The sequence below is a fragment of the Oncorhynchus mykiss genome, chromosome 12 (assembly GCF_013265735.2).
Source record: "Oncorhynchus mykiss isolate Arlee chromosome 12, USDA_OmykA_1.1, whole genome shotgun sequence".
NCBI lineage: Eukaryota > Metazoa > Chordata > Actinopteri > Salmoniformes > Salmonidae > Oncorhynchus > Oncorhynchus mykiss.
Window position 1 is genome coordinate 25,931,909 of NC_048576.1, and position 27,082 is coordinate 25,958,990.

Genomic DNA, 27,082 nt, shown 5'->3' on the forward strand with positions numbered 1-27,082 from the left:
CTGAGTGTCATCCCATTATCCAATCGCCTGACCTACATAACAGAGGAACTAATCTCTACGTAGGCGGATGGTGAATAATGCAGTAAAATGTGGGTGATCTTTATGAATCATAAATGCCTCAGACTTGTTGGCCGCTGGCATAGGATGGTTATTTCAGTGTGATACAGCATCATCATCCTGGAATCAGTTCACTCTGGGATCATCATGCAATAAGGGTACATTTTTGACAAGAATGAGTGAATGTTTTTTAGGTTTTACTCAGATAACCTTATTTGAATCAAAACTATGGTCAATATACACTACATGGCCAAAAGGATGTGGACACCCCTTCAAATGAGTGAATTTGGCTATTTCTGCTACACCCGTTGCTGACAGGTGTATAAAATCGAGCACAAAGCCATGCAATCTCCATAAACACATATTAGCAGTAGAATGTCCTGTACTGAAGAGCTCAGTGACTTTAAACATGGCATCATCATAGGATGCCACCTATCAAACACGTCAGGTCGCTCTGGATGGGAGTCTGTTAGATGACTGAATGTAATGTAAATGCTGGATGGTTTCACTGCAAGTAGATTCTATGTTTTAATACTCACTAAAAATAAAATAAATAAAAAAATTGTTCACCATGTGCTATGCCACATGTCAGCTGGAGTGGTGTTAAGTTCGCCGCCGTTGGACTCTGGAGCAGTAGAAACGTGTTCTCTGGAGCGGTGAATCACGCTTCACCATCTGGCAGTCCGACGGACCAATCTGGGTTTGGTGGATGCAAGGAGAATGCTACTTGCCCGAATGCATTGTGCCAACTGTAAAGTTTGGTGGAGGAGGAAAAATGGTCTGGAACTGTTTTTCATGGTTCGGGCTAGGCCCCTTAGTTCCAGTGAAGGGAAATCTTAACACTACAGCATACATTCTAAACGATTCTGTGCTTCCAACTTTGTGGAAACAGTTTGTGGAAGGACCATTCCTGTTTCAGCATGACAATGCCCCGTGCACAAAGCGAGGTCCATACAGAAATGGTTTGTGGAGGTTGGTGTGGAAGAACTTGACTGACCTGCACATAGCCCTGACCTAAACCCCATCGAGTACCTTTGGGATCAATTGGAATGCGTACTGTGAGGCCTAATTGCCCAACATCAGTGCCCCTACTTCACTAATGCTCTTGTGGCTGAATGGATGGAAGTCCCCACAGCAATGTTCCAACATCTAGTGTTAAGCATTCCCAGAAGAGTGGAGACTGTTATAGTAGCAAAATGGGGGACCAAGTCAATATTCATGATTTTGGAATGAGATGTTCGACGAGCACATACTTTTGGTTACATAGTGTTTTTGAATAATTCTGATTTAAAAACTGGCCCCGTCAACACCAATACGGGCACATTTTTATATCTAATAAAATATATATAATTACAATGATGGCATCATGGTTCATTGAAAGATCAATCATTTTCCTAATTGAATGGATAACTATAATTCTAAGAGCCACGACCAAGAATATGGCATAGTTACCATAGCTTAACATTATCACAAATGCTTGCAAAATAGCAAGGGTAAAGTCAGCAATATTATTTGCCATATGAGTAAATTAGTCTGTTATACTGTATGTAGATGAATGAAACCACATGCACAACAACTTTTTAAAGGGTACTGTAATTAATGAAACATACTTGCAATTAACCATATTCCCTTGATATTAATTAAGCATGGGACTCTGAAAATAGTTATATTTCTTTAATTATGCCTTTGAGCAGCGTTGTTTTCGCAGACCTGTAAGAACAGTGGTTAATGAGTCAACTGTCAGTCATTTTTTTCACTACTCAGAGATTATATGGAAAGCAATTGCTGTAGCCGGTAACACAAATGCTCTTCACAGCCTGCAAGCCTCTGATTTAATTGAGCTGTCATTTGGGTTTTCTGTGTGATAAAAAAGTGGCTCGTAGTTAAATTCAAAACAGGTCACCTTAATTATAGGCTCCTACATTGTTTAATTAGTTTGAGACTTTCCTCATCTCCTCTTATACAATAGACCCACATGTAAATGTTCATTTACCATTCATCATGAGCTAGGCCTAGTGTAGCTTACGGCTTTAATGAAAGAACATTAGTCTGATAATAAAGCAAATTAATAGACAGAGAGAGGGAGAGAAAATTGTAGGTTGTTCATAACTGTAACCTTGCTTATTATGGTCTATGACGCAAGTGTGTAGATGCAAGTGCCATACATATACAGTATGTAAGGTGTACTAGGTTCTAAAAGTAAGGGCAAAATTCCTCATTTCAGGTTAGGATTGTGTCTTGAACTAGACAAATAGGGGGTGGTGTGTCTCTGTGTGTCTGACTGAATGATTGTTGAAGGGAAATCAGGCATCTAAAACCTGCCAGAATTTCTGCATCAACTTGCATTTTGTCATTACGAGATTAAGAGTTATTATTGTGTTATTAATATATTACTACTGCAATAGGCAAAAGTATATACAATATAATTAAATAGAATAAAACAGGAAATGATCTCATGATTATTTAGATACACAGGACATGGCAATGCAGGAGACAAAACGAAAGAGCTGATTGTGGACTTCAGGAAACAGCAGAGAGACCACGCTCATATGCTCATCGACGGGATCACAGTGGAGAAGGTGGAAAGCTTCAAGTTCCTCGGCGTACACATCACTGACAATCTGAAATGGTCCACCCACACAGATAGTGTGGTGAAGTAGGAGGCTGAAGAAATTCGGCTTGGCCCTTAAGACCCTCACTAACATTTACAGATGCACAGTTGAGAACATCCTGTAGGCCTGGTACTGCAACTGCACCTCCCACAACCGCAGGGCTCTCCAGAGGCCCAACGCATCACCGGGGGCACACAGGAAGGCCAAAAAGATAATCAAGGACATCAACCACCCATACCACGGCCTGTTCACCCCGCTATCATCCAGAAGGCGAGGTCAGTACAGGTGCATCAAAGCTGGGACCGAGACTGAAAAACAGCTTCTATCTCAAGGCCATCAGACTGTTAAATAGCCATCACTAGCCGGCTACCACCCGCTTACTCAACCCTGCACCTTAGAGGCTGCTGCCCTATATACATGGACATGGAATCACTGGCCACTTTAATAATGGAACACTAGTCACTTTTATAATCTTTACATACTGCTTTACTCATCTAATATGTACATTGAGGGAAACAAGTATTTGATCCCCTGCTGATTTTGTACATTTGCCCACTGACAAAGAAATTATCAGTCTATAATTTTAATGGTAGGTTTATTTGAACAGTGAGAGACAGAATAACAACAAAACAAATCCAGAAAAACGCATGTCAAAAATGTTATAAATTGATTTGCATTTTAATGAGGGAAATAAGTATTTGACCCCTCTGCAAAACATGACTTAGTACTTGGTGGCAAAACCCTTGTTGGCAATCACAGAGGTCAGACGTTTCTTGTAGTTGGCCACAAGGTTTGTCCCACTCCTCTTTGCAGATCTTCTCCAAGTCTTTAAGGTTTCGAGGCTAGGCCACTCAGGACCTTAATGTGCTTCTTCTTGAGCCACTCCTTTTTTGCCTTGGCTGTGTGTTTTGGGTCATTGTCATGCTGGAATACCCATCCACGAACCATTTTCATTGCCCAAACCATTTTCATCGTCCCCTTAGCAGAAAAACACCCCCAAAGCATAATGTTTCCACCTCCATGTTTGACGGTGGGGATGGTGTTCTTGGGGTCATAGGCAGTATTCCTCCTCCTCCAAACACAGCAAGTTGAGTTGATGCCAAAGAGCTCCATTTTGGTCTCATCTGACCACAACACTTTCACTAAGTTGTCCTCTGAATCATTCAGATGGTCATTGGCAAACTTCAGACGGGCATGTATATGTGCTTTCTTGAGCAGAGGGACCTTGCGGGCGCTGCAGGATTTCAGTCCTTCACGGCATAGTGTGTGACCTATTGTTTTCTTGGTGACTATTTTCCCAGCTGCCTTGAGATCATTGACAAGATCCTCCCGTGCAGTTCTGGGCTGATACCTCACCGTTCTCATGATCATTGCATCTCCACGAGGTGAGATCTTGCATGGAGCCCCAGGCCGAGGGAGATTGACAGGTCTTTTGTGTTTCTTCCATTTGCGAATAATCGCACCAACTATTGTCACCTTCTCACCAAGCTGCTTTGTGAAGGTGTTATATCCCATTCCAGCCTTGTGTAGGTCTACAATCTTGTCCCTGACATCCTTGGAGAGCTGTTTGGACTTGGCCATAATGGAGAGTTTGGAATCTGATTGATTGATTGCTTCTGTGGACAGGAGTCTTTTATACAGGTAACAAACTGAGATTAGGAGCACTCCCTTTAAGAGTGTGCTCCTAATCTCAGCTCGTTACTTGTATAAAAGACACCTGGGAGCCAGAAATCTTTCTGATTGAGAGGGGGTCAAATACTTATTTCCCTCATTCAAATGCAAATCAATTTATAACATTTTTGACATTCGTTTTTCTGGATTTTTTTGTTGTTATTCTGTCTCTCACTGTTCAAATAAACCTACCATTAAAATTATAGACGGATACTTTCTTTGTCAGTGGGCAAACGTACAACATCAGCAGGGAATCAAATAGTTTTTTCCCTCACTGTATATACTGTATTCTATTCTACTGTATTTTAGTCAATGCCACTTCGACATTGCTCGTCCTGATATTTATATAATTCTGAATTCCATTCCTTTACTTTTAGATTTGTGTGACTTGTTAAATACTACTGCATTGTTGGAGCTGGGAACACAAGCATTTCGCTACACCCACACTAACATCTGCTAAATATGTGTATGTGACCAATAAAATTGGATTTGATTACAGAAGAGAGAGCATGTCTTGCCATCAGTGAGTGTAGAAGTGACTCCCCTGGTGTGAATGTGCATACTAAGTACTAAGGGACTTTTGAATCTGATTTTGCTCTATCGGTTTGACTATTGCTGGCATTGAAAACCAAGCCTTGTATTATCCAGCTTGTGCTTCACAGTATTTCCAAAGGTCTCAAAAGGAAAGAAACAGTCCTGTTTTTTATCCAGTGTGAGTTCGTAGACAGGTCTTGGAGCTGAAGCCTGTATAGAAAGAACATATTTCCACCCTTGAGACTTTAGCTGCAGACATTTTACATTTTTTACAGGAAGCTTATGGCTGTAATTAGTTATTCATTTACTGACAAGTTTAAAGTTGAAACGTGCACAATATATGTGTCCTGATGTTCAATTTCATAGACAAACAACGTAATAAGGTTTTATTGCAGCCAGTTAGGTAGTTACGGCTGTTATGGCTTGGGAAGCTTTCTCATTCATATGATTCTCTTTTCATGAGGAGGTTGTCGAAAGCTGTGTGTTGTGGACTAAATGTCACCTGGACCCCGGCAACAAATGCAAATTGTAAGTTGTCTAGTTTAAAAGATAAATATAAAATACAGATGAGGGATTCAAATTATTTTGATGCTACAGACAAAAACTGTGGAACAGTTCTATGGGAACAGACTTAACCTAGGACAGAAAGGTGTTTTAATAAATTTGAATATCATTGTTAAATTGAGAGTGTATGTGATACAGTGCTTAGACTGTGTGTGACTCAGTTGTGATTGGCATGAGTAGTCCTTCCATCTGTCATGTCCCTCACAGGTGGCTGCATGTGTGTGATATATCACTACATATATGTGTACAGTAGCCTGCATTTTGTGTATGTGTACAGTAGCCTGCGTTTTGATACTCATAAAGCATTGAGTAACATGTGTTTGTTAATAGATAAGAGCAGCTTCCAAACACATTTATTGATATATCAATATTTCCAGTGTAGCAGAAGTTAACAAGCGAGGCTAGTGGTGAAGGGACATTTCATGCACAGGGTATTCATGGAACTGGACACTGACCTTACTGAATAATGTTTTTGTAAAAAAAATACAATATGTAGAATCTGAATCTGTGTGTCACCATGTGTGCACTGTAAATGTGGGTTTGTGTGTGGTTGTGACAGTTTATCAGATATTGGGCTATTTCCCATAACTGGGTTGTGTATATACAGTATCTCAATGGAGAAAGCATCCGAGCGAACAAAACAGTGCCCCTCTGTCTCTGTATGTGTAGGCCATCTATCTGATGCGGTCTGGTCATAAAGAGTATGACGTTGTTGCTGCCAGTAGCATGGAATGCAAGAGAAGCATATGGTGAGCATATGGTTTCACTTGATTAAAAAAGTATAAAATAATAGCCAATCATCATTGGGCTAAACTGAGTGAGCTCAACTCCACACCCCAAACAAGTGTCAACGGAAGCCAGTTTGGATTTGGCTTCACTCCTATTAAAGAGAAATACATCATCGATAGAAACAACTTGAATTGTTGCATCTTGTTATGTTGTTGTCCTCCGGTGGCTAGCCAGCTAGCTAAAATGGTCCCTTTACTAAATTAGCCATGGATGGAGATAGGGATTTGGACTTGTGGTTTTACTAAATTCTCCGTACTGGCCAATGATTATACCGGCAATTCTGATCCAAGCATAAAATACATTGTGCCCCTGGACTGAGAGGATGGAAGTTCAATATGTGTAATGGGTGCTTGCTGATGGCAGGGAAGTCAGACGCAGGAGAACGAACTTGGTATAAACGGAGTTGTTTAATAAGTGCTCACAAAACTCAGAAAACCATAATATACAAAATAATAAAAGTGGGTACAAAACCCGTCGCACACCAAATCATAACTTGAACATAACATACAATCACCGACAAGGACATGAGGGGAAACAGAGGGTTAAATACACAACATGTAATTGATGGGATTGGAACCAGGTGTGAAGGAAGACAAGACAAAACAAAGGAAAATGAAAAATGGATCAGCGATGGCTAGAAGATTGGTGACGTCGACCGCCGAACACCGCCCGAACAAGGAGAGGGACCGACTTCGGCGGAAGTCGTGACAATATGTAGCTAGATGTAGAAGCCTTATGTTAGGTATCTAACGGTGCCCATGAAATAAAGTTCGGCTAGCGAGCAAGCATTTTAGCCAGGTAGCCTAGGACAACAAAAAAATAAAAGTGTGTACTGTATGACAGAGTCATAGACCATTTAATCAACATGAAAGAGAGGAGGATGGCATGTTTTTTCATGTTTTTTCTACTTGTACGAACACACACACACACACACACACACAAATCAGAACCATGGACAGCAACACCATACTGTATTTAGCTTACGTTGATTGGACTAAATTGTTTTTGCTGTAATTTAGTTGTCATTGTATTAGAGCCATTGCATATGGCATTTGATGTTGAAATGTTGAAGTTGAAATGGTGCTGAAATAGTGGCAGCAGCTCCTGTTTTCTTTGCAACTTGCAGTAACTCTCTGTGGTTCTAAATCAATAGTTGTTTAGAAGTCAGAACATTTCGGGAACATGAACTTTCTTAACCAAGCTGTAGGTCATGTAACTCTTTGTTACATGCAATATGTTTTGTGGACTTCACCGGACAGTGGTTGCTCTCCGGTTTTGTGATGAAACAAAGATGTGGATTTATTCTGCCACTGGGTCTTCTTATTGTCTCGGCCTTAGGCCTTTTTATCTCGGCCTTAGGCCTTTATATCACGGTGGCAAGGCATATGAACTAACACGCTATAGAGCAAACAATGCAATTTTGACATGTTGTAATATGGCTTTTTTCTGTATTGTAGCTCTACTGCAGTTAGGGCAAGATATTTTATTAGAATAGACCTAAGAATTGTGAAAATAATTTCCCCTTGTACAGTATGTTGGCCAACTGCAAAGACTGGTAAAATGTCATTCATCTTCATCTCAGAACTTTTCAGGATCAAATTGTAATTACAATATTTGATAGACAACCTAACCTGATTTGTCACCATGTCATGAATTTCCAGCCTACAGGCTACATGAAACAGGTAACACGAAGGTGAGGCCTCAATTGTATACGTCATTAGCAACGTTACTATAAACGTTATTACAGTGATCGGGAGCCAAAACCATTGAGAGCAAACCTCGAACCTATCAGAGATACTACATGTCCCGCTCTCTACCCCATGATGTTGGCTACAACGTTTAATGGAATAAACTCGGCACTGAAAAGAATACATACGTTCGAATTCAGAATAATGTGACCTAAATGCCGTTCAAGTGTTAGTATTATCCGAACTATTATTTTTCTCACTATGTATACTCCTAGTCGTGTGTTGTACAGCCGGTTGCTAATGATGTCCTTAGCTAAGTATTGAGCTACCGACTGACCTACTTTCCCTGTTCGCAGCGGCTCAGTCCTGTTTACAAGGGACTGCCAACGGAGGTTGAGTGGTAGAGGAAAACAGACAGAGCATAGACCTGAAAACGATTACTCCCGAAATCTTGTACAGTGTATGTACCGAATAGGGATTGTTACATGAATCGGATTTCGAATGATACTTAGGCAGCGTATGTATGCAATAATTTATGGTCTTTTCGCGATGCGTTTGTGGTGAGTCAAGCTTAGGATAGTCTACTTGGCTCAGTGAATTGCACGGTAGGCTATGTGGGAAAATGAGTACCGACAAAAGTAAAGTATGGATCTTTATGTCAACTAAAGTCTTGTTTTCAAGGTATGTAAAATGTTTATGTCCTTTGCATTTTTTGTCACTCTAGTCTCGTGATAATGAAAACGTTTACCGGTTGGGTTTGCTTCCATTTTGGATGAATAGATCTGTAGGCTACTGCTTCTAACTAACGGTGTCAAAATACAAATAAAGTAGGCTAACTATTATCAATGTTAATTTATATGCATTATATGTCGTTTTCATAGAGAATTGTTATATGTCCTTTGTGTATTCCCCAACGTAGTTATTAATTTTCTTAACAGGCTCCATGACAGTTCAGCTCACTGGTAGCCTATAGATTTACGAGTAGAGCGTGTCCTTGCAAGTGTATGAGTTGTCTGTTTTGAGAAACATCGTTTTAAAACCATGTTTACGTTGATTAGAACATAGTGCTTTTGGCACTTGCATGGTAACTGATTGGTTGAGGAGGCTTAGTGCCTTGTCAAATCATGTCTGGTCAATTAATCAAGTGAGGAATCTTGAAGTTATTTAAATGATGTATTTTGGGAACTTCCAGTAGGGCTTTTAGCAAGCTCTGGATATAGCTCAGTGACTTGTCATCTGAGGAGTGTAATATAAATGTACCTACAATTGCTGTACAATACTTCATGTAAATGTTGCATTTGCAAATATTTAAATTTTGATGAATTTTCACATCATGATTTGAAAGGTTTGACATCTGTCATTTGACATTTCCATATAATAATTTGTCTTCTTCTGTCAGCAGCCTAAGTAGATGGTTAGCTAAGTAGGCCTAGTGTATGAAACCATATGAATTAATTATCTGCCAATGTAATTTTCCCCCAGTTTAGTCAGGGGACATTATTATTTCTTCACCTCAGTGGATGTTGGTTGGAGGAGAAGGTCAGTGAGTGCGTGAGATGTCCCTCCCATTGTTTGGCTTAGGGAGCCAATGGAGGTGAATCTCTCTGATGTTGTTTCCTTTTCACTCAAGACAGGGTTTAGTTAGTTGACTAGTTTAATCATGGAGACGCACATTGATCCAGGAAGTAAAGTCAACGATTAATTCTCTTTCCAGATTGATGGTTGTCACTACAAAAAGCATTAATGGTTGATTGATGGTTGTCACTAACATTAAGCTTAGGCATAAGGTTAGCAGTGTGGTTAAGGTTAGGGTTTGGGTTAGGGTTAGGTTTAAAGTCAGAATTTAAGAAAATAAATTGTAGAAATACTATGCAGGGTTTAGCCATAATGATTACTTTGTAGCTGTGGTAACTAATGACGACCCAGATTGATTGGCGGTATTGGTTTGTAAAGGCTAAGTGAATCTATGATAAGAAATGATCGTGAGCCAGAAAAAAACCCTGGGCAAATTATGTTGTGTTTCTAAAGAACATTTGGCACCCTATAGGCTAGTTCTACATTTATCACAAATCATGACCAAGTTGAGTTTTTTTTACATTTCAAATTACACTAATTCAAGATTTAAATATTACAGTAAAAGTGTTACAAGAATCCTACTTAGTTGAGGAGTAAATTATGGCTTTGAATCTATTATTCATGAGGCCACGTAGGCTTGTCCAAAAACAAAGCTGAAGACAAGTAGAAAATATGAGCCTAATATAATTTAGACCGGGGTAATGTAGATTGGGGAAAACACTGGCATTACATATCACAGAAACATCACATTATGATTGGTTTGTGTTGAGAGTCAAGTACAATGAAATCACCCCCTCGACCCTTAAAGTATATATCATCAGCCCGAAACACTTCATGTCATATGTGTTTAGTCTCACATTCTCTTTTCCTGTTTCCACCGTATGTGTCACTGACACTTCAGCCTAGATTTACTAACCTTATGCCATCTTGGGCCACCTCTCACCTCTCATGGAATTACATCCTTGATGAAGACTTAAATACGTCACCTTTTTTATGAAAGGGTTCAGATCTATGACCAGCAGCTCCCGCCCAAACCATTCTCAGCAGTGATATCTTGACAGGTGTAAGAGTTAAAACATTGTAAGATTAAAGATGGCTGCTTCAATAGAAATTATAACTCTCTGAATGTGTGTCTGTGTGAAGGTGAACCATTGACAGTGTGAATATACTATTGCATGGCTTTTCAATAAAGGGAAACATCACAATTGGAAACACTTATCTTTCTCCATCTTTTTACTACAAAACATAGAAACACACCATTTTCACATATGTTGATGTTGGGGTGGTGCTGGAGATGATGAATCAAAATTGTGATGTTTCCCTTTAAGGAAACAACCTGAAATACGGAATGATTGATTCATTCTTTGACACAGGCATGAGGTAAAGTCGAGACTTGATTGAAAAACCCCTCAACAACAAAAGGGAAGATTAAAGCTGAAGTAGGTATCAATTGTGCCTAAAATATAATCTTTGAGTTAAGCGAACCCTCTGAGTAATGAAGGGAGCCATAGTAAAGATTTATTGTGCATAATCTTATTGGGCATGGTGACAAGCAGCAGGCACCATCAAGAAACCATTTTCATGTCAGTGTCATAAATACCATAAAGTGTTTTGGTTAATTTGTTGAGCTTTGAAATGTATTATGAGAAAAAAATGTGTTTTTTATGGCTCATCATTTTATCACAGTTTACAACTCTTATTGGATTTTCCTTTCAGTTTTCCTCGCCTGAGCGCATGGATTTCATTTAGATGAAGAGAGCTATGTGAAATGTAATATCCATGTTGGCCCCTTCTCAGGCCGCTTCTGTATGTCAGTCAGTGAACGTATGGAATAAGAACTGGGTCTCGGCCCAATGGAAATGGGCACAGAGTCACCATTCTCAGACATCCTGAACCGCAAAGAACGGAAAATGGCCACCAACTGTCATAATTACACAGACATAATATATATATATATTTTAAACATTTCCAGCCCACAGACCTCTATTCTTTTAATTGGAGTAAAGGAAAGAATGATGTGTTGTTCCCCCACTCAAGATTATTGGAAAGATTTTTGCATGGAATACTATCTTGGTGTAAGAGTGGATCTTGGTTCATTGGTTTCATTGAATTTGATCGAAAAGGTTGGTGCCTGCTGTAGTTTACTACATCTGAAAGTGGAAGATGGAAAAGGAGGGTATCTCAGATTTTAAAGAAGGGAAAGGGGGATACCTAGTCAGTTGCATAACTGAATGCATTCAACAGAAATGTGCCTTCCGCATTTAACCCTACCCCCCTGAATCAGAGAGGTGCAGGGGGCTGCCTTAATCTACATCATCAGCACCTGGGGAGCAGGTGTTAACTGCCTTTCTCAAGGGCAGAACAGCAGATTTTCCCACCTTGCCAGCTCAACGATTTGAACCAGTAACCTCTAAATTACTAGCCCAATGCTCTTAACCTCTAGGCTATGATTCAGACACTGCAGACCTGAAGCTAAGATGAACAGGGTTCAATCATGGGGCTTAATAGTACATGGCTAATTAACTCTTTCATCTGACCTCAACATGTCAATCACATTCCTCTCGTTTAAACACATGGTTAATGGTTCCTCCTCGGTTGTATTTGATTTGATGGCTTCTGATTTACTTTTCTATTAGGGTTACATTTGCAAATGGACAAAGGCTGTTTGAATTCCCAGAGGTGTTACTCAAGTTTTTCTTTATATTTCGTGATGGGTTGAATGAGGTAACTCTTCCATTCTCTTTGTTAACAAAAGAGGTGTCTCTGCCTCTGGGATTTTTCTAGGTCAGTAGAGCTCCTCCCGCACGTAATGCTGCGTCCTCCGTGTTGAATTGCTGTGTCCAGGTGGTAATTTATGTTTACCACACTTCCTTTAATACATGCTGTTCACTGTTGGAAATCATGGCTAACAATGAATAATTGTTTTTTTCTGGTAATGTGTTCAATCACTGATATTATATTCACTGAGATATGCACAGGATCTGGGTGGATAAATAATAGTTCTCCTTGTATTTTACAATAAACATAATACTTTTGTATGCATTTATTGTTGTTGTTTTTCACAAGCATAGCTGCTGACCTGTTGAACCCTCTACAACCACTGTGATTATTATTATTATTTGACCCTGCTGGTCATCTATGAACGTTTGAACATCTTGGCCATGTACTGTTAAAATCTCCACCCGGCACAGCCAGAAGAGCCTGGTTCCTCTCTAGGTTTCATCCTAGGTTCCTGCCTTTCTATGGAGTTGTTCCTAGCCACTGTGCTTCTACATCTGCATTGCTTGCTGTTTGGGGTTTTAGGCTGGGTTTCTGTATAGCACTTTGTGACATCGGCTGATGTAAAAAGGGCTTTATAAATACATTTGATTGATTTAGCTCCAATGAAAGCTCAAAAGGAAGCATTACAAAGTACACCTGTTCAGAAAATAATTGGAAATAGGATGACTTTCAAGTAGGTTTGGGGACTTGCTTGAGTGTGAATAAGAAAATACTGAGGGCAGTACTGTTGCTGGGCATAATACAGCTATGATACTTGAATTAAACTACTGCAGATTAATTAAGACACAGTAATTATCAGATGTATGTGTAATTGACATAGATATGCCATAACTACAGTAGACTCCCCCCCCCCCCCCTTTAATTCAAGCCCACTTTCTGTCTTATTATCCTCCCCAGGTTTTTGTATTTCTGTGGCGGACTCCTGGAGGAGGAGGTGGGCAGCAGCAGCAGGTGATCACTAGATTTTTCCTGGGAGTTTCAGTGCAGCTAGCGCGAATGGGATACATCAGACTTCAGATAGGGCCTGGCTGGGAGAGGGAGTAAGTATGGACAACCTTTCCGACTTTGGGTCCCTATGTCCGTCTAGCCGGAGGGAATGGGAGTGAGTATCTAGGCTACTTTTATTGTCTTTGTTGTGTTTTCTGTCACTGCTAAATACATGTGTTTGTATGGAGAAATACATTATATATACAAGAGTATGTGGACACCACTTCAAATGACTGGATTTGGCTATTTCAGCCATACCCGTAAACAAATATTGGAGCCATGCAATCGCCATAGACAAACATTGACAGTAGAATGGCCTTTCTGAAGAGCTCAGTGACTTTCAATGTGGCACCGTCATAGGATGCCACCTTTCCAACAAGTCAGGTTGTCAAGTTTCTGCCTTGCTAGAGCTGCCCCGGTCAACTGTTAGTGCTGTTATTGTGAAGTGGAAACGTCTAGAAACAACAACAGCTGCGAAGTGCTAGGCCACACAAGCTCACAGAATCGGACCGCCGAATTTTGAAGCGCGTAGCACGTAAAAATCATCTGTCCTTGGTTGCAACACTCACTACCGAGTTTTAAACTGCCTCTGGAAGCAACGTCAGCACAATAACTGTTCATCAGGAGATTCGTGAAATGGGTTTCCATGACCGAGCAGCCGCACATAAGCCTAAGATCACCATGTGCAATGCCAAGTGTCGGCTGGAGTGGTGTAAAGCTCACCGCCATTGGACTCTGGAGCAATGGAAACACATTCTCTGTGGTGATGAATCATGCTTCACCATCTGGCAGTCCGACGGACCAATTTGTGTTTGGCAGATGCCAGGAAAACGCTACTTGCCCCAATGCATTGTGCCAACTGTAAAGTTTGGTGGAGGAGGAATAGTGGTCTGGGGCTGTTTTTCATGATTCGGGCTAGGCCCCTTAGTTCCAGTGAAGGGAAATCTTAACACTACAGCATACAATGACATTCTTAACGATTCTGTGCTTCCAACTTTGTAGCACAGTTAGGGGAAGGACCTTTCCTGTTTCAGCAATCCCCCCGTGCACAATGTGAGGTCCATACAGAAATGGTTTGTTGAGATCAGTGTGGAAGAACTTGACTGGCCTGCACAGAGCCCTGACTACAACCCCATTGAACACCTTTTGAAGGAATTGGAACGCCAACTGCGAGCCAGGCCTAATCGCCCCCACATCAGTGCCCAACCTCACTAATGCTCTTGTGGCTGAATGGAAGTAAGTCCCCACAGCAATGTTCCAACATCTAGTGGAAAGCCTTCCCAGAAGATTGGAGGGTGTTATAGCAGCAAAGGGGGTACCAACTCTATATTAATGGCCATGATTTTGGAATGAGATATTTGGCGAGCAGGTGTCCACATACATTTGGTCATGTAGTGTATGACTTACCGGAATACCCTACATTCTAACAATATACAGTGCCTTTAGAAAGTATTCACACCCATATACTTTTTCTACATTCTATTGTGTTACAGCCTGAATTTAAAATATTAAACCGACCTACACACAATACCACATAAAGTAAAATTGGAATTGTCTTTGTAGAAATGTTTACAAACAAAAAATGTGAAAAGTCTTGAGTCAATAATTATTCAACCCTTTTGTTATGGCAAGCCTAATTAAGTTCAGGAGTAAACATGTCATAATAATAAGTTGCATTGACTCAATCTGTGTACAATAATATTGTTTAACAATTTTTAAATGACTACCTCACCTGTACCCCACACATACAATTAATGACATGTAAGGTCCCTCAATCGAGCAGTGAATTTCAAATACAGATTCAACCACAAAGACCAGTTTTCCAATGCCTAGCAAATAAGAAATAAAAAAAACAGACATTGAATATCCCTTTGAACATGGTGCAGTTATTAATTAGACTTTGGATGGTGTATCAATACACTCATTCACTACAAAAATATAGGCGTCTTCCCTAACTCAGTTGCCGGAGAGGAAGGAAACCGCTCAGGGATTTCACCATGAGGCTAACGGTGACCTTAAAATAGTTACAGAGTTTAATGGCTGTGATAGGGGAAAACTGAGGATGGTAGTTACTCCACAACACTAACCTAAATGAAAGAGTGAGAAGAAGGAAGCATGTACAGAATAAAAACATTCCAAAACATGAATCGTGTTTGCAATAAGGCACTAAAGTAAAACTGAAAAAAAATGTGTCAAATAAAGTTAATTTATCACTGAGTACCACTCTTCATACAGTATGTTCATCATGTTATGGGTATGCTAGTCATCGGCAAGGATTTGGGAGTTTTTTTTTAGGATAAACTGGGAGACAAATTCACCTTTCAGCAGGAAAATAACCTAAAACACATGCCCAAATATACACTGGAATTGCGAACCAAGACGACATTGAATGTTCCAGAGTGTTACAGTTACAGTTTTGACTTAAATCGTCGTGAAAATCTATGGCAAGACATGAAAATGTCTAACAATGATCAACAACCAACTTGACAGAACTTGAAGAATTTTCAAAAGAATAATATTGGACAATCCAGTTGTGCGAAGTTCTTAGAGACTTACCCAGAAAGACTAATCACTGCTAAAGGTGATTCTAACATGTATTGACTCTGGTGTGTGAATAGTTATGTAAATTATATATTTATGTTTACATTTTCAATAAGTTAGCAAAAATGTCTAAAACATGTTTTCACTTTGTCATTACAAGGTATTGTGTGTAGATGGGTGATTATTATTTTTAAATGATATTTTATCCATTCTGAATTCAGGCTGTAACACAACAAAATGTGGAATAAGTCAAGGGGTATGAATACTTTCTGAATGCACTGTATGCAGGGATATACTTGGTCGACTACTGTACTATGTGAACACCCTAGAATAAAGCATCTGGGCACTTTTGGACCATAGTTGGAGACTGCTGTTGTATAAGATGACATTTTGAAGAATGGTTTACATTCCAAGGGTGTCTATCTCTGTTCATAATGTTGTATGGGAGAGGGGGATTTGTATCTGCTTTGTATCTATCTGTTGATGACTTTGGTGTTAATTCAGAGAAACAGCATTCCAACTGATTTCCCCCTCCCCTCTCCCTTCTCCCTCTAGCACCAGCAGCTGTGTGGACGATTTGATGGATGAAGATGAGAAAGACAGGGCAAAAAGGTATTCCACCACTGTGTGTGTGTGTGTGTGTGTTTAATGGTGGTGTGTCTGTGTGTAATAGTTGTGTGTGGGTTGTGTGTATGTTTGTAATGGTTGTGTGTGAGTGTGTGTGTCCAATGAGAGACAGACGGTTAAGTGTAAGGACGAGAGACGAGGCAGACGGAGAAGTTCCCTACTTCAGCTTGTATGTGTTAATGAAAGGTCCTCTTGGCATGGCCCTACTTTGACATTCCATCTGTGAAGGTGTTTGCTTTCCTGATGTGAAGACTCTTCACACTTTCAGCTCTATAAACCTCAACACTTTCAGCACAAAGACAAGTGTTTCTGTGCCTAGACAGTTTACAACATATCATAGGAAACTGTTAAATATAGTCAACAAGGTCAAGCCATTTTTTGCTTTTCAGTTATGATGCATACAAGCCTGACTGAAAGTAGACTTTTAAACCATTAGTCAGTGTATCAGTTTTCTGGTGGGTTCAGCTGGGGTCAGATTCATCGAAGGTTTGTGTGGGGAGAATGGCAGCAAAAACTACAAGCACAAAAAAAGATATGTTTGTTTGTTTTAATGGTAGATTTTGTACATGCTATGCTGTTGATATCAGAGTGTTTTCCATAAAAAATAAGTCCATATGGGATGAATCTTCAGAAACGTTTGCTTGTGATATCAGAAGGGATACGGTTGGGTTTCACTAGACTGTCATCCTTCTCTTAGCATCCTGCAAGCTGTTTTATGGTGGCTGAGGAATGAGTGAATTGTGATGGTGGTTATTTATTTGCAGCTGTCACTTCTTAGCTTGAGTGTGTTTAATAAATAAGAAGCTGTATGTCGAATCGTTGAGCTCGCAACTTCCACTGCATCTTTTGCGCATTAGCTACTGTCCTCAAATGCACTTCTTTATAAATCATTTATAAAGTGTATATGTTCAAAGTTTTAAATTACAATGAGTGTACAAAACATTAGGAATACTTGCTCTTTCCATGATGGACTGGCCAGGTGAATCCAGGTGAAAGCTATGATCCCTTATTGATGTCACCTGTTAAATCCACTTCAGTCAGTGTAGATTTTTATTTTATTTTACCTTTATTTAACCTTTATTTAACTAGGTAAATCATAGATGAAGATGATACGATAGGTTAAACAAGGATTTTTATGCTTTGAGACAATTGAGACATGGATTGTGTATGTGCCATTCAGAGGGTGAATGGGCAAGACAAAATATTTAAGTGCCTTTGAACGGGGTATGGTAGTAGGTGCCAGGCGCACCGGTTTGAGTGTGTCAAGAACTGCAACGCTGCCGGGTTTTTCATGCTCAACAGTTTCCCTTGTGTATCAAGAATTATCCACCACCAAAGGACATCCAGCCAACTTGACACAACTGTGGGAAGCATTGGAATCAACATGGGCTAGCATCCCTGTGGAATGCTTTCGACACCTTGCCTGATGAATTTAGGCTGTTCTGAGGGCAAAAGGGTCTGCAACTCAATAGTAGGAAGGTGTTCCTAATGTTTTGTACACTCAGTGTAAAGGGTGAGAAATGTAATCCTGTACATTTATCATGTTTTCTATTAAAGGGCATCTCGTAACAAATCGGAAAAGAAAAGAAGAGACCAATTCAATGTGCTCATCAAGGAGCTGTGCACCATGCTGCAGGGCCAAGGTCATCCGCGCAAGATGGACAAGTCCACCATACTGCAGAGAACGATCAACTTCCTGCAGACACAGAAAGGTAGGAGCGTGTAATGTAGTCGGCTGCGTCATTCCTCACATTGACGTTGGCCACCTGCTGACCTGTGTGTGTGGCGTCTAAAAAACAACCAGAAAACATCAACACTTGAACTTTTCCTAAAAGCTCTGACTTTGCTGATAGCTACTTTATTGAGGAAAAATGCACTTACTGTGATATGTGGTTGTCCCACCTATCTTAAGATGAATGCACTAGCTGTAAGTCGCTCTGGATAAGAGCGTCTGTCTGCTAAGTGACTCAAATGTAAAATGCGTGTGCATGAGGCACTTGTGTCCTGCCGTACATAAAGAACATCACTGCTCCCAGAACGGGTGGGAAAAGAAGGAAGGAACTAGGAGGGTGGAGGGCATTAGCTGTCTAGTATAGTATTTGTTTGGACAGGAACATAGAGAAAAGAGAGGAGTTCTCCACTTTCCTACCAAGCTTGGCCCAGACAGACAGAACTTCAACTCACATGGAACCCAAACCGTCTGTGTGCGTGCGCCATCGTGCATACATGTATTTTGTCCCCCCACACCAAACGCGATCACGACACGCAGGTTAAAATATCAAAACAAACTCTGAACCAATTATATTAATTTGGGGACAGGTCGAAAAGCGTTAAACATTTATGGCAAATTAGCTAGCTAGCTTGCGCTTACTAGCTAATTTGTCCTATTTAGCTAGCTTGCGCTTACTAGCTAATTTGTCCTATTTAGCTAGCTTGCTGTTGCTAGCTAATTTGTCCTGGGATATAAACATTGAGTTGTTATTTTACCTGAAATGCACAAAATCCTCTACTCCTCCAATTAATCCACACATAAAACGGTCAACCGAATCGTTTCTAGTCATCTCTCCTCCTTCCAGGCCTTTTCTTCTCTTGACTTTATATTGTGATTGGCAACTTTCATAAATTAGGTGCATTACCGCCACCGACCTTGTTTATCTTTCAGTCACCCACGTGGGTATAACCAATGAGGAGATGGCACATGGGTACCTGCTTCTATAAACTAATGAGGAGATGGGAGAGGTAGGACTTGCAGCGCGATCTGCGTCACAAATAGAACTGACTTCTATTTTAGCCCTTGGCAACGCAGACGCTCATTGGCGCGCGCGTGGGTACAATAATTTAAGAATATACATTTCTAAATTTATTTTGCAACGCTCGCTCACGTGACGCGAGCAGTGTAGTCAGCCTGTCAGTCTCCTGTCAGAATCAAGGTCACAGCTGTCAGTGTTTACGAGATGGCTTTTAGACAGAAACAGTCCCGATCTGGGATATTTCTTAACCGCTCTTCCACTTCTGTTATGCTTCTCCTATTTTATCTGAGAGATTGATCAGTTGGGTCTATTCAGAGGTATTCATCAGGATCCTTCTACTACTAGCCGATTTAGCAGCGATGGTCCCCTGGATGTTGGTGTGTTTAGTCGACTGGCCGATTGTTTGGTCGATAGGCTGTTGGTCGACCATGATTTCTTTAGTTGAGCAGTAGAAAAAAATGTTTTTTTGATCATGGTGTACAAGACACCGGAGTTAGGAGACGAGAAAACAGCCCTTGCTGTAATTGTCTAAGAAAAATGATGAGAGAGGAAACCCCAACTTAATTTGGTCTGTAATCAATAGCCTACAGTAACTGTTAAATGTGCCTGGCTTTATATATCATCAACACACAGTGCATTTGGAAAGTATTCAGACCTCTTGACTTTTTCCACCTTTTGTTACGTTACAGCCTTATTCTAAAATGGATTAAATAAACAATGTTCCTCATCACTCTACACACAATTCACTATAAGGACAAAGCGAAAACATGTATATTTTTTTGTTTGTTACAGAAATACCTTATTTGCATAAGTATTCAAACACTTTGCTATGAGACTCGAAATTGAGCTCAATGAAAACAGGATTCACCTGATCATCCTTGATGTTTTCTACAACTTGATTGGATTCCACCTGTGGTAAATTCAATAATTGGACATGATTTTCAGTGGCAGGGACTGGGAGACAAGTCAGGATTGAGGGAAAGATTAACGGTCAAGTACAACGATCCTAAGCACACAGCCAAGACAACGCAGGAGTGGCTTCAGGGCAAGTCTCTGAATGTCCTTGAGTGGCCCAGCCAGAGTCTGGACATGAACCCGATCGAACATCTCTGGCGAGCCCTGAAAATAGCTGTGCAGCAACGCTCCCCATCCAACCTGACAGAGCTTGAGAGGATCTGCAGAGAAGAATGGGAGAAACTCCCTAAATACATGTGTGCCGCCAAGCTTGTAGCATCATACCCAAGAAGACTCAAGGCTGTAATCACTGCCAAAGGTGCTTCAAAAAAGTACTGAGTAAATTATCTGAATACTTATGTAAATGTGATATTTCCCTTTATTATATTTTATTACATTTGCAATAAATTAAAAAAACTTTTGCTTTGTCATTATGGGGTATTGTGTGTAGATTGTTGATGGGGGGGAAAAAACTATTTAATCTATTTTAGAATAAGGCTGTAACGTAACAAAATGTGGAAAAAGTCAAAGGGTCTGAATACTTTCCAAATGAACTGTATATCTACAGAAATAAGACAGATGCTGCTTCTGTTGCCTGTGAGTGTTTGTTTAATAACCTACTGATCACCAATCCTCAAGCAACCACAACATGTCAGATAAACAATTTCACAAATGTGGCTGTTTTTAATTTCTGCTATGCTGTAAGAAAGGCTTTACACTTTTTTTGTTAGACCAGCCTCTCTGGTATTATTTATCATTTATTTGCTGTTGTTTACACTCTTCCAAATTGTCAGAAAAATTATATTTATAATAATAATCCTCCTTTTTCCTTGATGTCCTTCTTGTTATTATTACTATTATTATTATGATCATCATTATTATAATAATAAGTCATGTTATTATCATTAGTAGGCTTCGTATAGCAGCCTTGTATACCCTCATCGAGCTATAAGCCTAAGAGCTCATCCTGTTTAGTCTTAGTAGCTTAACTAACTTAGGCCTATATTTCAATACTTTTATAGGCTACTGTATCAATCAATATTTTATTTGTTCATGTCATCACACAGCATAGGAGTCATTCATGATATGAAATGCAATCAAGGATTTTAGTTTTAAAATAAAATAACAAAGTGACATTACATAATTAGCGTAAACAATAAATAGGCCTAAACCTTTCCAATTCGAAAATTGCATTCACAAATGAATGCGACTGTTTTTAGTCTTTGCTGTAATAAAGGCTTTACAAAACACAATTACAACAGACCCTCTGGTACGCTTATTTATTCAGTGTTGTTTACATTGTTCCAAACAGTCAGAAAAATGATGTTGTCATCTAATAGATACTGTTTGGCAAACATAATATGCATGTGGAACTTGCTCCTTAGCTTCTTTTTCTTGATCTCCAGTATTTTCCACAACTAGTAAAATGTATTCCACTCTTCAGACTTCCTCCTGAGCAACCAGTAAACATTCCCTCAATTCGAGTGTATTTGTCACGTCCTCTGCATCTGATTTGCTGTCACTTGTTACTGTGTTCAGAGTTGTGTATTAACCAATTTATTGATGTGATTATGATATGTTATAGGCCAGGTCCTATTGGTTACGTGCATGTGATGCGTACATGTGTCACGTAAAGAGAGCAACGGTTGAGGGAATAGGGAATGTTTTTCCTAAACCAATGAGAGATTTTGGTAACATAACTTTTCAGTCAGAAATGGATGTAATTATGTTGCAGCTTCAGCAACACGAACAGCGTGATACACACTGTTGATGTTCTGTGGTGGTCGCTGCAGCAGGGAGGAGAAAGAGACAATAGGTGCTAGTCACACAGTCACTCACAGTTTTTTTTAACACGGCTCAGCAAGTCTGAGCCAGGCCCGGCACATTCAAATCAACTGCGGTCAAACGAGTCACGAGTGTGTCTTAATTATTGAATCAAACAGTTTGCTTAAAGCATCAGACAAGCTCAGTGCATATAGTTGATTTGATTAAAACACATAGGATGTGTCTAAAAATACACATTTTGAAATTTCAACAAATCGATTGGTTGAAAAAACAGATGATTTTTGGTCGACCAAGATTTATTTTTGTTGGGGACAGCAGTAGTGTCGTGCTAACAGATCTATCTAACCCCTATACTTGGCCTTATCCTCTGTTTCAGAAATCACAGCACAGACCGAGTCGTGTGAGATCCGGCAGGACTGGAAGCCTTCGTTCCTCAGTAATGAGGAGTTCACCCAGTTGATGCTGGAGGTAAAATCAGCTTAGCACCACGTTAATCTCCTCAGATATTAAATAAAGCCAAAGGACATCCTTCACTTGTACTGGAAGGAATACTGTATTTTGACATCCTGATGAACCGCTGTACGCCAGCACCAGCATTACCCATGATGCACCTCTGAAACAAATGTAGCACACAACAATTATAGTTGCTGGTATTAGAATAATCACTTTGTTTTCCTTCCACAGGCTTTAGACGGTTTCCTCATAGCACTAACTACAGATGGAAACATTATATATGTGTCCGACAGCGTGTCTTCACTCATTACCCATTTACCGGTGAGTGAGAGTTAGGCTGATCTAGCTCGTAACAGCATTGTTCTTTGTAACTTAATATTCATGTACAGTGGGGAGAATAAGTATTTGATACACTGCAGATTTTGCAAGTTTTCCTACTTACAAAGCATGTAGAGGTCTGTAATTTTTATAATGGGTACAATTCAACTGTGAGAGACGGAATCTAAAACAAAAATCCAGAAAATCACATTGTATGATTTTTAAGTAATTAATTAGCATTTTATTGCATGACATAAGTATTTGATCACCTACCAACCAGTAAGAATTTCGGCTCTCACAGACCTGTTAGTTTTTTTTAAGAAGCCCTCCTGTTCTCCACTCATTACCTGTATTAACTGCACCTGTTTGAACTCGTTACCTGTATAAAAGACACCTGTCCACACACTCAATCAAACAGACTCCAACCTCTCCACAATGGCCAAGACCAGAGAGCTGTGTAAGGACATCAGGGATAAAATTGTAGACCCGCACAAGGCTGGGATGGGCTACAGGACAATAGGCAAGCAGCTTGGTGAGAAGGCAACAACTGTTGGCGCAATTATTAGAAAATGGAAGAAGTTCAAGATGACGGTCAATCACCCTCGGTCTGGGGCTCCATGCAAGATCTCACCTCGTGGTGCATCAATGATCATGAGGAAGGTGAGGGATCAGCCCAGAACTACACGGCAGGACCTGGTCAATGACCTGAAGAGAGCCGGGACCACAGTCTCAAAGAAAACCATTAGTAACACACTACGCCATCATGGATTAAAATCCTGCAGCGCACGCAAGGTCCCCCTGCTCAAGCATGTCCAGGCCCGTCTGAAGTTTGCCAATGACCATCTGGATGATCCAGAGGATGAATGGGAGAAGGTCATGTGGTCTGATGAGACAAAAATAGAGCTTTTTGGTCTAAACTCAACTCGCAAATGCAAATGCAAATGAATTACTTAAAAATCATACAATGTGATTTTCTGGAATTTCGTTTTAGATTCCGTCTCTCACAGTTGAAGTGTACCTATGATAAAAATGACAGACCTCTACGTGCTTTGTAAGTTGGAAAACTTGCAAAATCGGCAGTGTATCAAATACTTGTTCTCCCCACTGTATATTAAAAGAGCTGCACAGTAAACAAGGATATAGATTAAATCTTGCAACCACCATGTTTCTGATTGTATCATGCGTTAAACGTTAAGCTTCCAAGGCCTCTCGAGTAGCGCAAAGGTCTAAGGCACTGCAATGCAGTACTAGAGGCGTTACTACAGATCCGGGTTCGATCCCGAGCTGTGTCGCAGCCGGCCGTGACCGTGAGACCCATGAGGCGGCGCACAATTGGCCCAGCGTCATCCGGGTTAGGGGAGGGTTTGGCCGGCTGGGATGTTCTTGTCCCATTGCTCTCTAGCGACTCCTTGTGGCGGCTGGGTGCATGAACACTGACTTCGGTCGCCAGCTGTACGGTGTTTCCTCCGACACATTGGTGCGGCTGGCATCCGGGTTAAGTGAACAGTGTGTCAAGATGCAAAGCGGCTTGGCGGGGTGGTGAGGCCTTCGACCTTCGACTCTCCTGAGGCCATGCTGGAGTTGCAGCGATGGGACAAGACTGTAACTACCAATTAGGGAGAAAAAAGGGGTAAAAAAAGTACCCACAAAAAATTACTTTATGATCTAAATATACTAATTCAAATCAGTGTATACCATATTGCAATTGGGACACTAACTATGGTATGTAATACAGTATCTTATAATATGACTGTGATATGACATGTGCATGCATGGACAATGATGGGCCATAGACACTGACGTTCCCACCTTTTATCCTTTTGTATCAGTCAGATATGGTGGACCAAAATATCTTGAACTTTCTCCCTGAGCGTGAGCATGGGGAGGTCTATAAGCTGCTATCATCCCACATGCTGATGACTGACCCCATCTCTGCTGACTTCCTAGACAGTGAGTATTTAGTCCTCCTCTTCACTCCCTCAGTACTGAACCCATATTTCTTCTTCACTCCCTCAGTACTGAACCCATATTTCCTCTTCACTCCCTCAGTACTGAACCCATCTTTCCTTCGTAGTACTGAACCCATCTTTCCTCTTCAATCCCTCAGTACTGAACCCATCTTTCTTTCTCAGTACTGAACCCATATTTCCTTTTCACTCCCTCAGTACTGAACCCATATTTCCTCTTCACTCCCTCAGTACTGAACCCATCTTTCCTTCTTAGTACTGAACCCATCTTTCCTCTTCAATCCCTCAGTACTGAACCCATCTTTCTTTCTCAGTACTGAACCCATCTTTCTTTCTCAGTACTGAACCCATATTTCCTTTTCACTCCCTCAGTACTGAACCCATATTTCCTCTTCACCCCCTCAGTACTGAACCCATATTTCCTCTTCACTCCCTCAGTACTGAACCCATCTTTCCTTCTTAGTACTGAACCCATATTTCCTCTTCACTCCCTCAGTACTGAACCAATATTTCCTCTTCACTCCCTCAGTACTGAACCCATCTTTCCTTCTTAGTACTGAACCCATCTTTCGTCTTTTGTACCTCAGTACTAATTCCATATTTCTTTCTCAGTACTGAACCCATATTTCCTCTTCACTCCCTCAGTACTGAACCCATCTTTCCTTTTCACTCCCTCAATACTGAACCCATCTTTCCTCTTCACTCCCTCATTATTGAACCCATCTTTCCTCTTTTCTCCTTCAGTACTAAACCAATCTTTCTTTCTCAGTACTGAACCCATATTTCTTCTTCACTCCCTCAGTACTGAACCAATATTTCCTCTATACTCCCTGAGTACTGAACCCATTTTCCTTATTAGTACTGAACCCATCTTTCCTCTTCACTCCCTCAGGTCTGAACCCATCTTAACTCTTTTCTACATCAGTACTAAGTCCATCTTTCTTTCTCAGTACTGAACCCATATTTCCTCTTCACTCCCTCCATACTGAACCCATCTTTCCTCTTCACTCCCTGAGTACTGAACCCATCTTTCCTCTTCACTCCCTGAGTACTGAACCCATCTTTCCTCTTCACTCCCTCAGTACTGAACCCATATTTCCTCTTCACTCCCTCCATACTGAACCCATCTTTCCTCTTCACTCCCTCCATACTGAACCCATCTTTCCTCTTCACTCCCTGAGTACTGAACCCATCTTTCCTCTTCACCCCCTCAGTACTGAACCCATCTTTCCTCTTCACTCCCTCAGGTCTGAACCCATTTTTCCTTGTCAGTCAATCAGTACTGGGTCGATCTCCAGCTCTGGCATCACCAGGGATGCTTAGCTTAGGAGATGTCTGGATAGAGATGTCTGTGTATTTCACAATAGTGTTGTTTGATGAGACGTTTGAAATGTTCTTACCTATCTCCGAGTGTCTTGGACTCTTGTATTTAAACAAAATGTTTTCACCTTTATTTAACCAGGTAGGCAAGTTGAGAACAAGTTCTCATTTACAATTGCGACCTGGCCAAGATAAAGCAAAGCAGTTCGACACATACAACGACACAGAGTTACACATGGAGTAAAACAAACATACAGTCAATAATACAGTAGAAACAAGTCTATATACGATGTGAGCAAATGAGGTGAGATAAGGTGGTGGCAAAGTAAATACAATATAGCAAGTAAAACGCTGGAATGGTAGATTTGCAGTGGAAGAATGTGCAAAGTAGAAATAAAAATAATGGGGTGCAAAGGAGCAAAATAAATAAATAAATAAAATAAAATAAATACAGAAGGGAAAGAGGTAGTTGTTTGGGCCAAATTATAGGTGGGCATCACTCTTGGTGATGACACCAAGAATCCAAGTCATCTGTGCTGTATAATCAGAGAGTCAGTCCATCACCATATTAATTAGATTTTACATAAATATTATGGGTGGCATTTAACCAACATTTACACTTTAATTATATTGTTGTTCATCCACAGGTCTAAACTAGGGTCACTGAATGAAAGTTAGTAATGCTTTGTTTTTCTTATTGGCATTATGTTGCAGAACAATTATTCATAAGCATTTGTACCAGCCTCCTATTTTGTCCTGTAGCTGTGCTTTGTTTTGCTTAATTGAATGCACTACAGCAATGAACAGGGCTGTGGTGACCTTTTATTTCTTTTGATGTTGGCTATTTCACTTTTATGAGCGATATCCCCATGAATTATACATCAAACCATGCAGTGGCCCAACAGTCACACGCCACAGCCTTCAAAACAAACAGCGATTTTATGCCAACATTGGGAAAGATTCTGTTTGACAAAGTGTTAAATCTCTCCTGTAGGCATTCATCCAGTTCTATTGTATTTACATGACTAATTCCTCTGTGTGTTATTCACACTCTACTGTACTGAACCTCACACTTCTGCCCTGCAGTCCTGATACTGAATTGACCGTGA

General features: G+C 40.4%; 1 protein-coding gene across 4 annotated transcripts in view; it reads left to right on the top strand.

The window, feature by feature from the left end:
- Positions 1–27,082, top strand: part of npas2 (neuronal PAS domain protein 2) — a 74,488-nt gene that overhangs the window by 19,845 nt on the left and 27,561 nt on the right. The window contains exons 1-7 of one of the 4 annotated variants that reach the window (XM_021623183.2): positions 8,024–8,596; positions 13,169–13,373; positions 16,355–16,411; positions 17,984–18,138; positions 22,292–22,383; positions 22,600–22,689; positions 24,516–24,636. In XM_021623183.2, the coding sequence (XP_021478858.1) occupies positions 13,318–13,373; positions 16,355–16,411; positions 17,984–18,138; positions 22,292–22,383; positions 22,600–22,689; positions 24,516–24,636 (571 nt within the window). In that variant the 5' untranslated portion in view covers positions 8,024–8,596; positions 13,169–13,317. Of the gene's footprint in view, positions 1–8,023; positions 8,597–13,168; positions 13,374–16,354; positions 16,412–17,983; positions 18,139–22,291; positions 22,384–22,599; positions 22,690–24,515; positions 24,637–27,082 lie in introns of those variants that run through there. The other 3 variants (XM_021623182.2, XM_036937284.1, XM_036937285.1) reach the window with 3 other exon arrangements.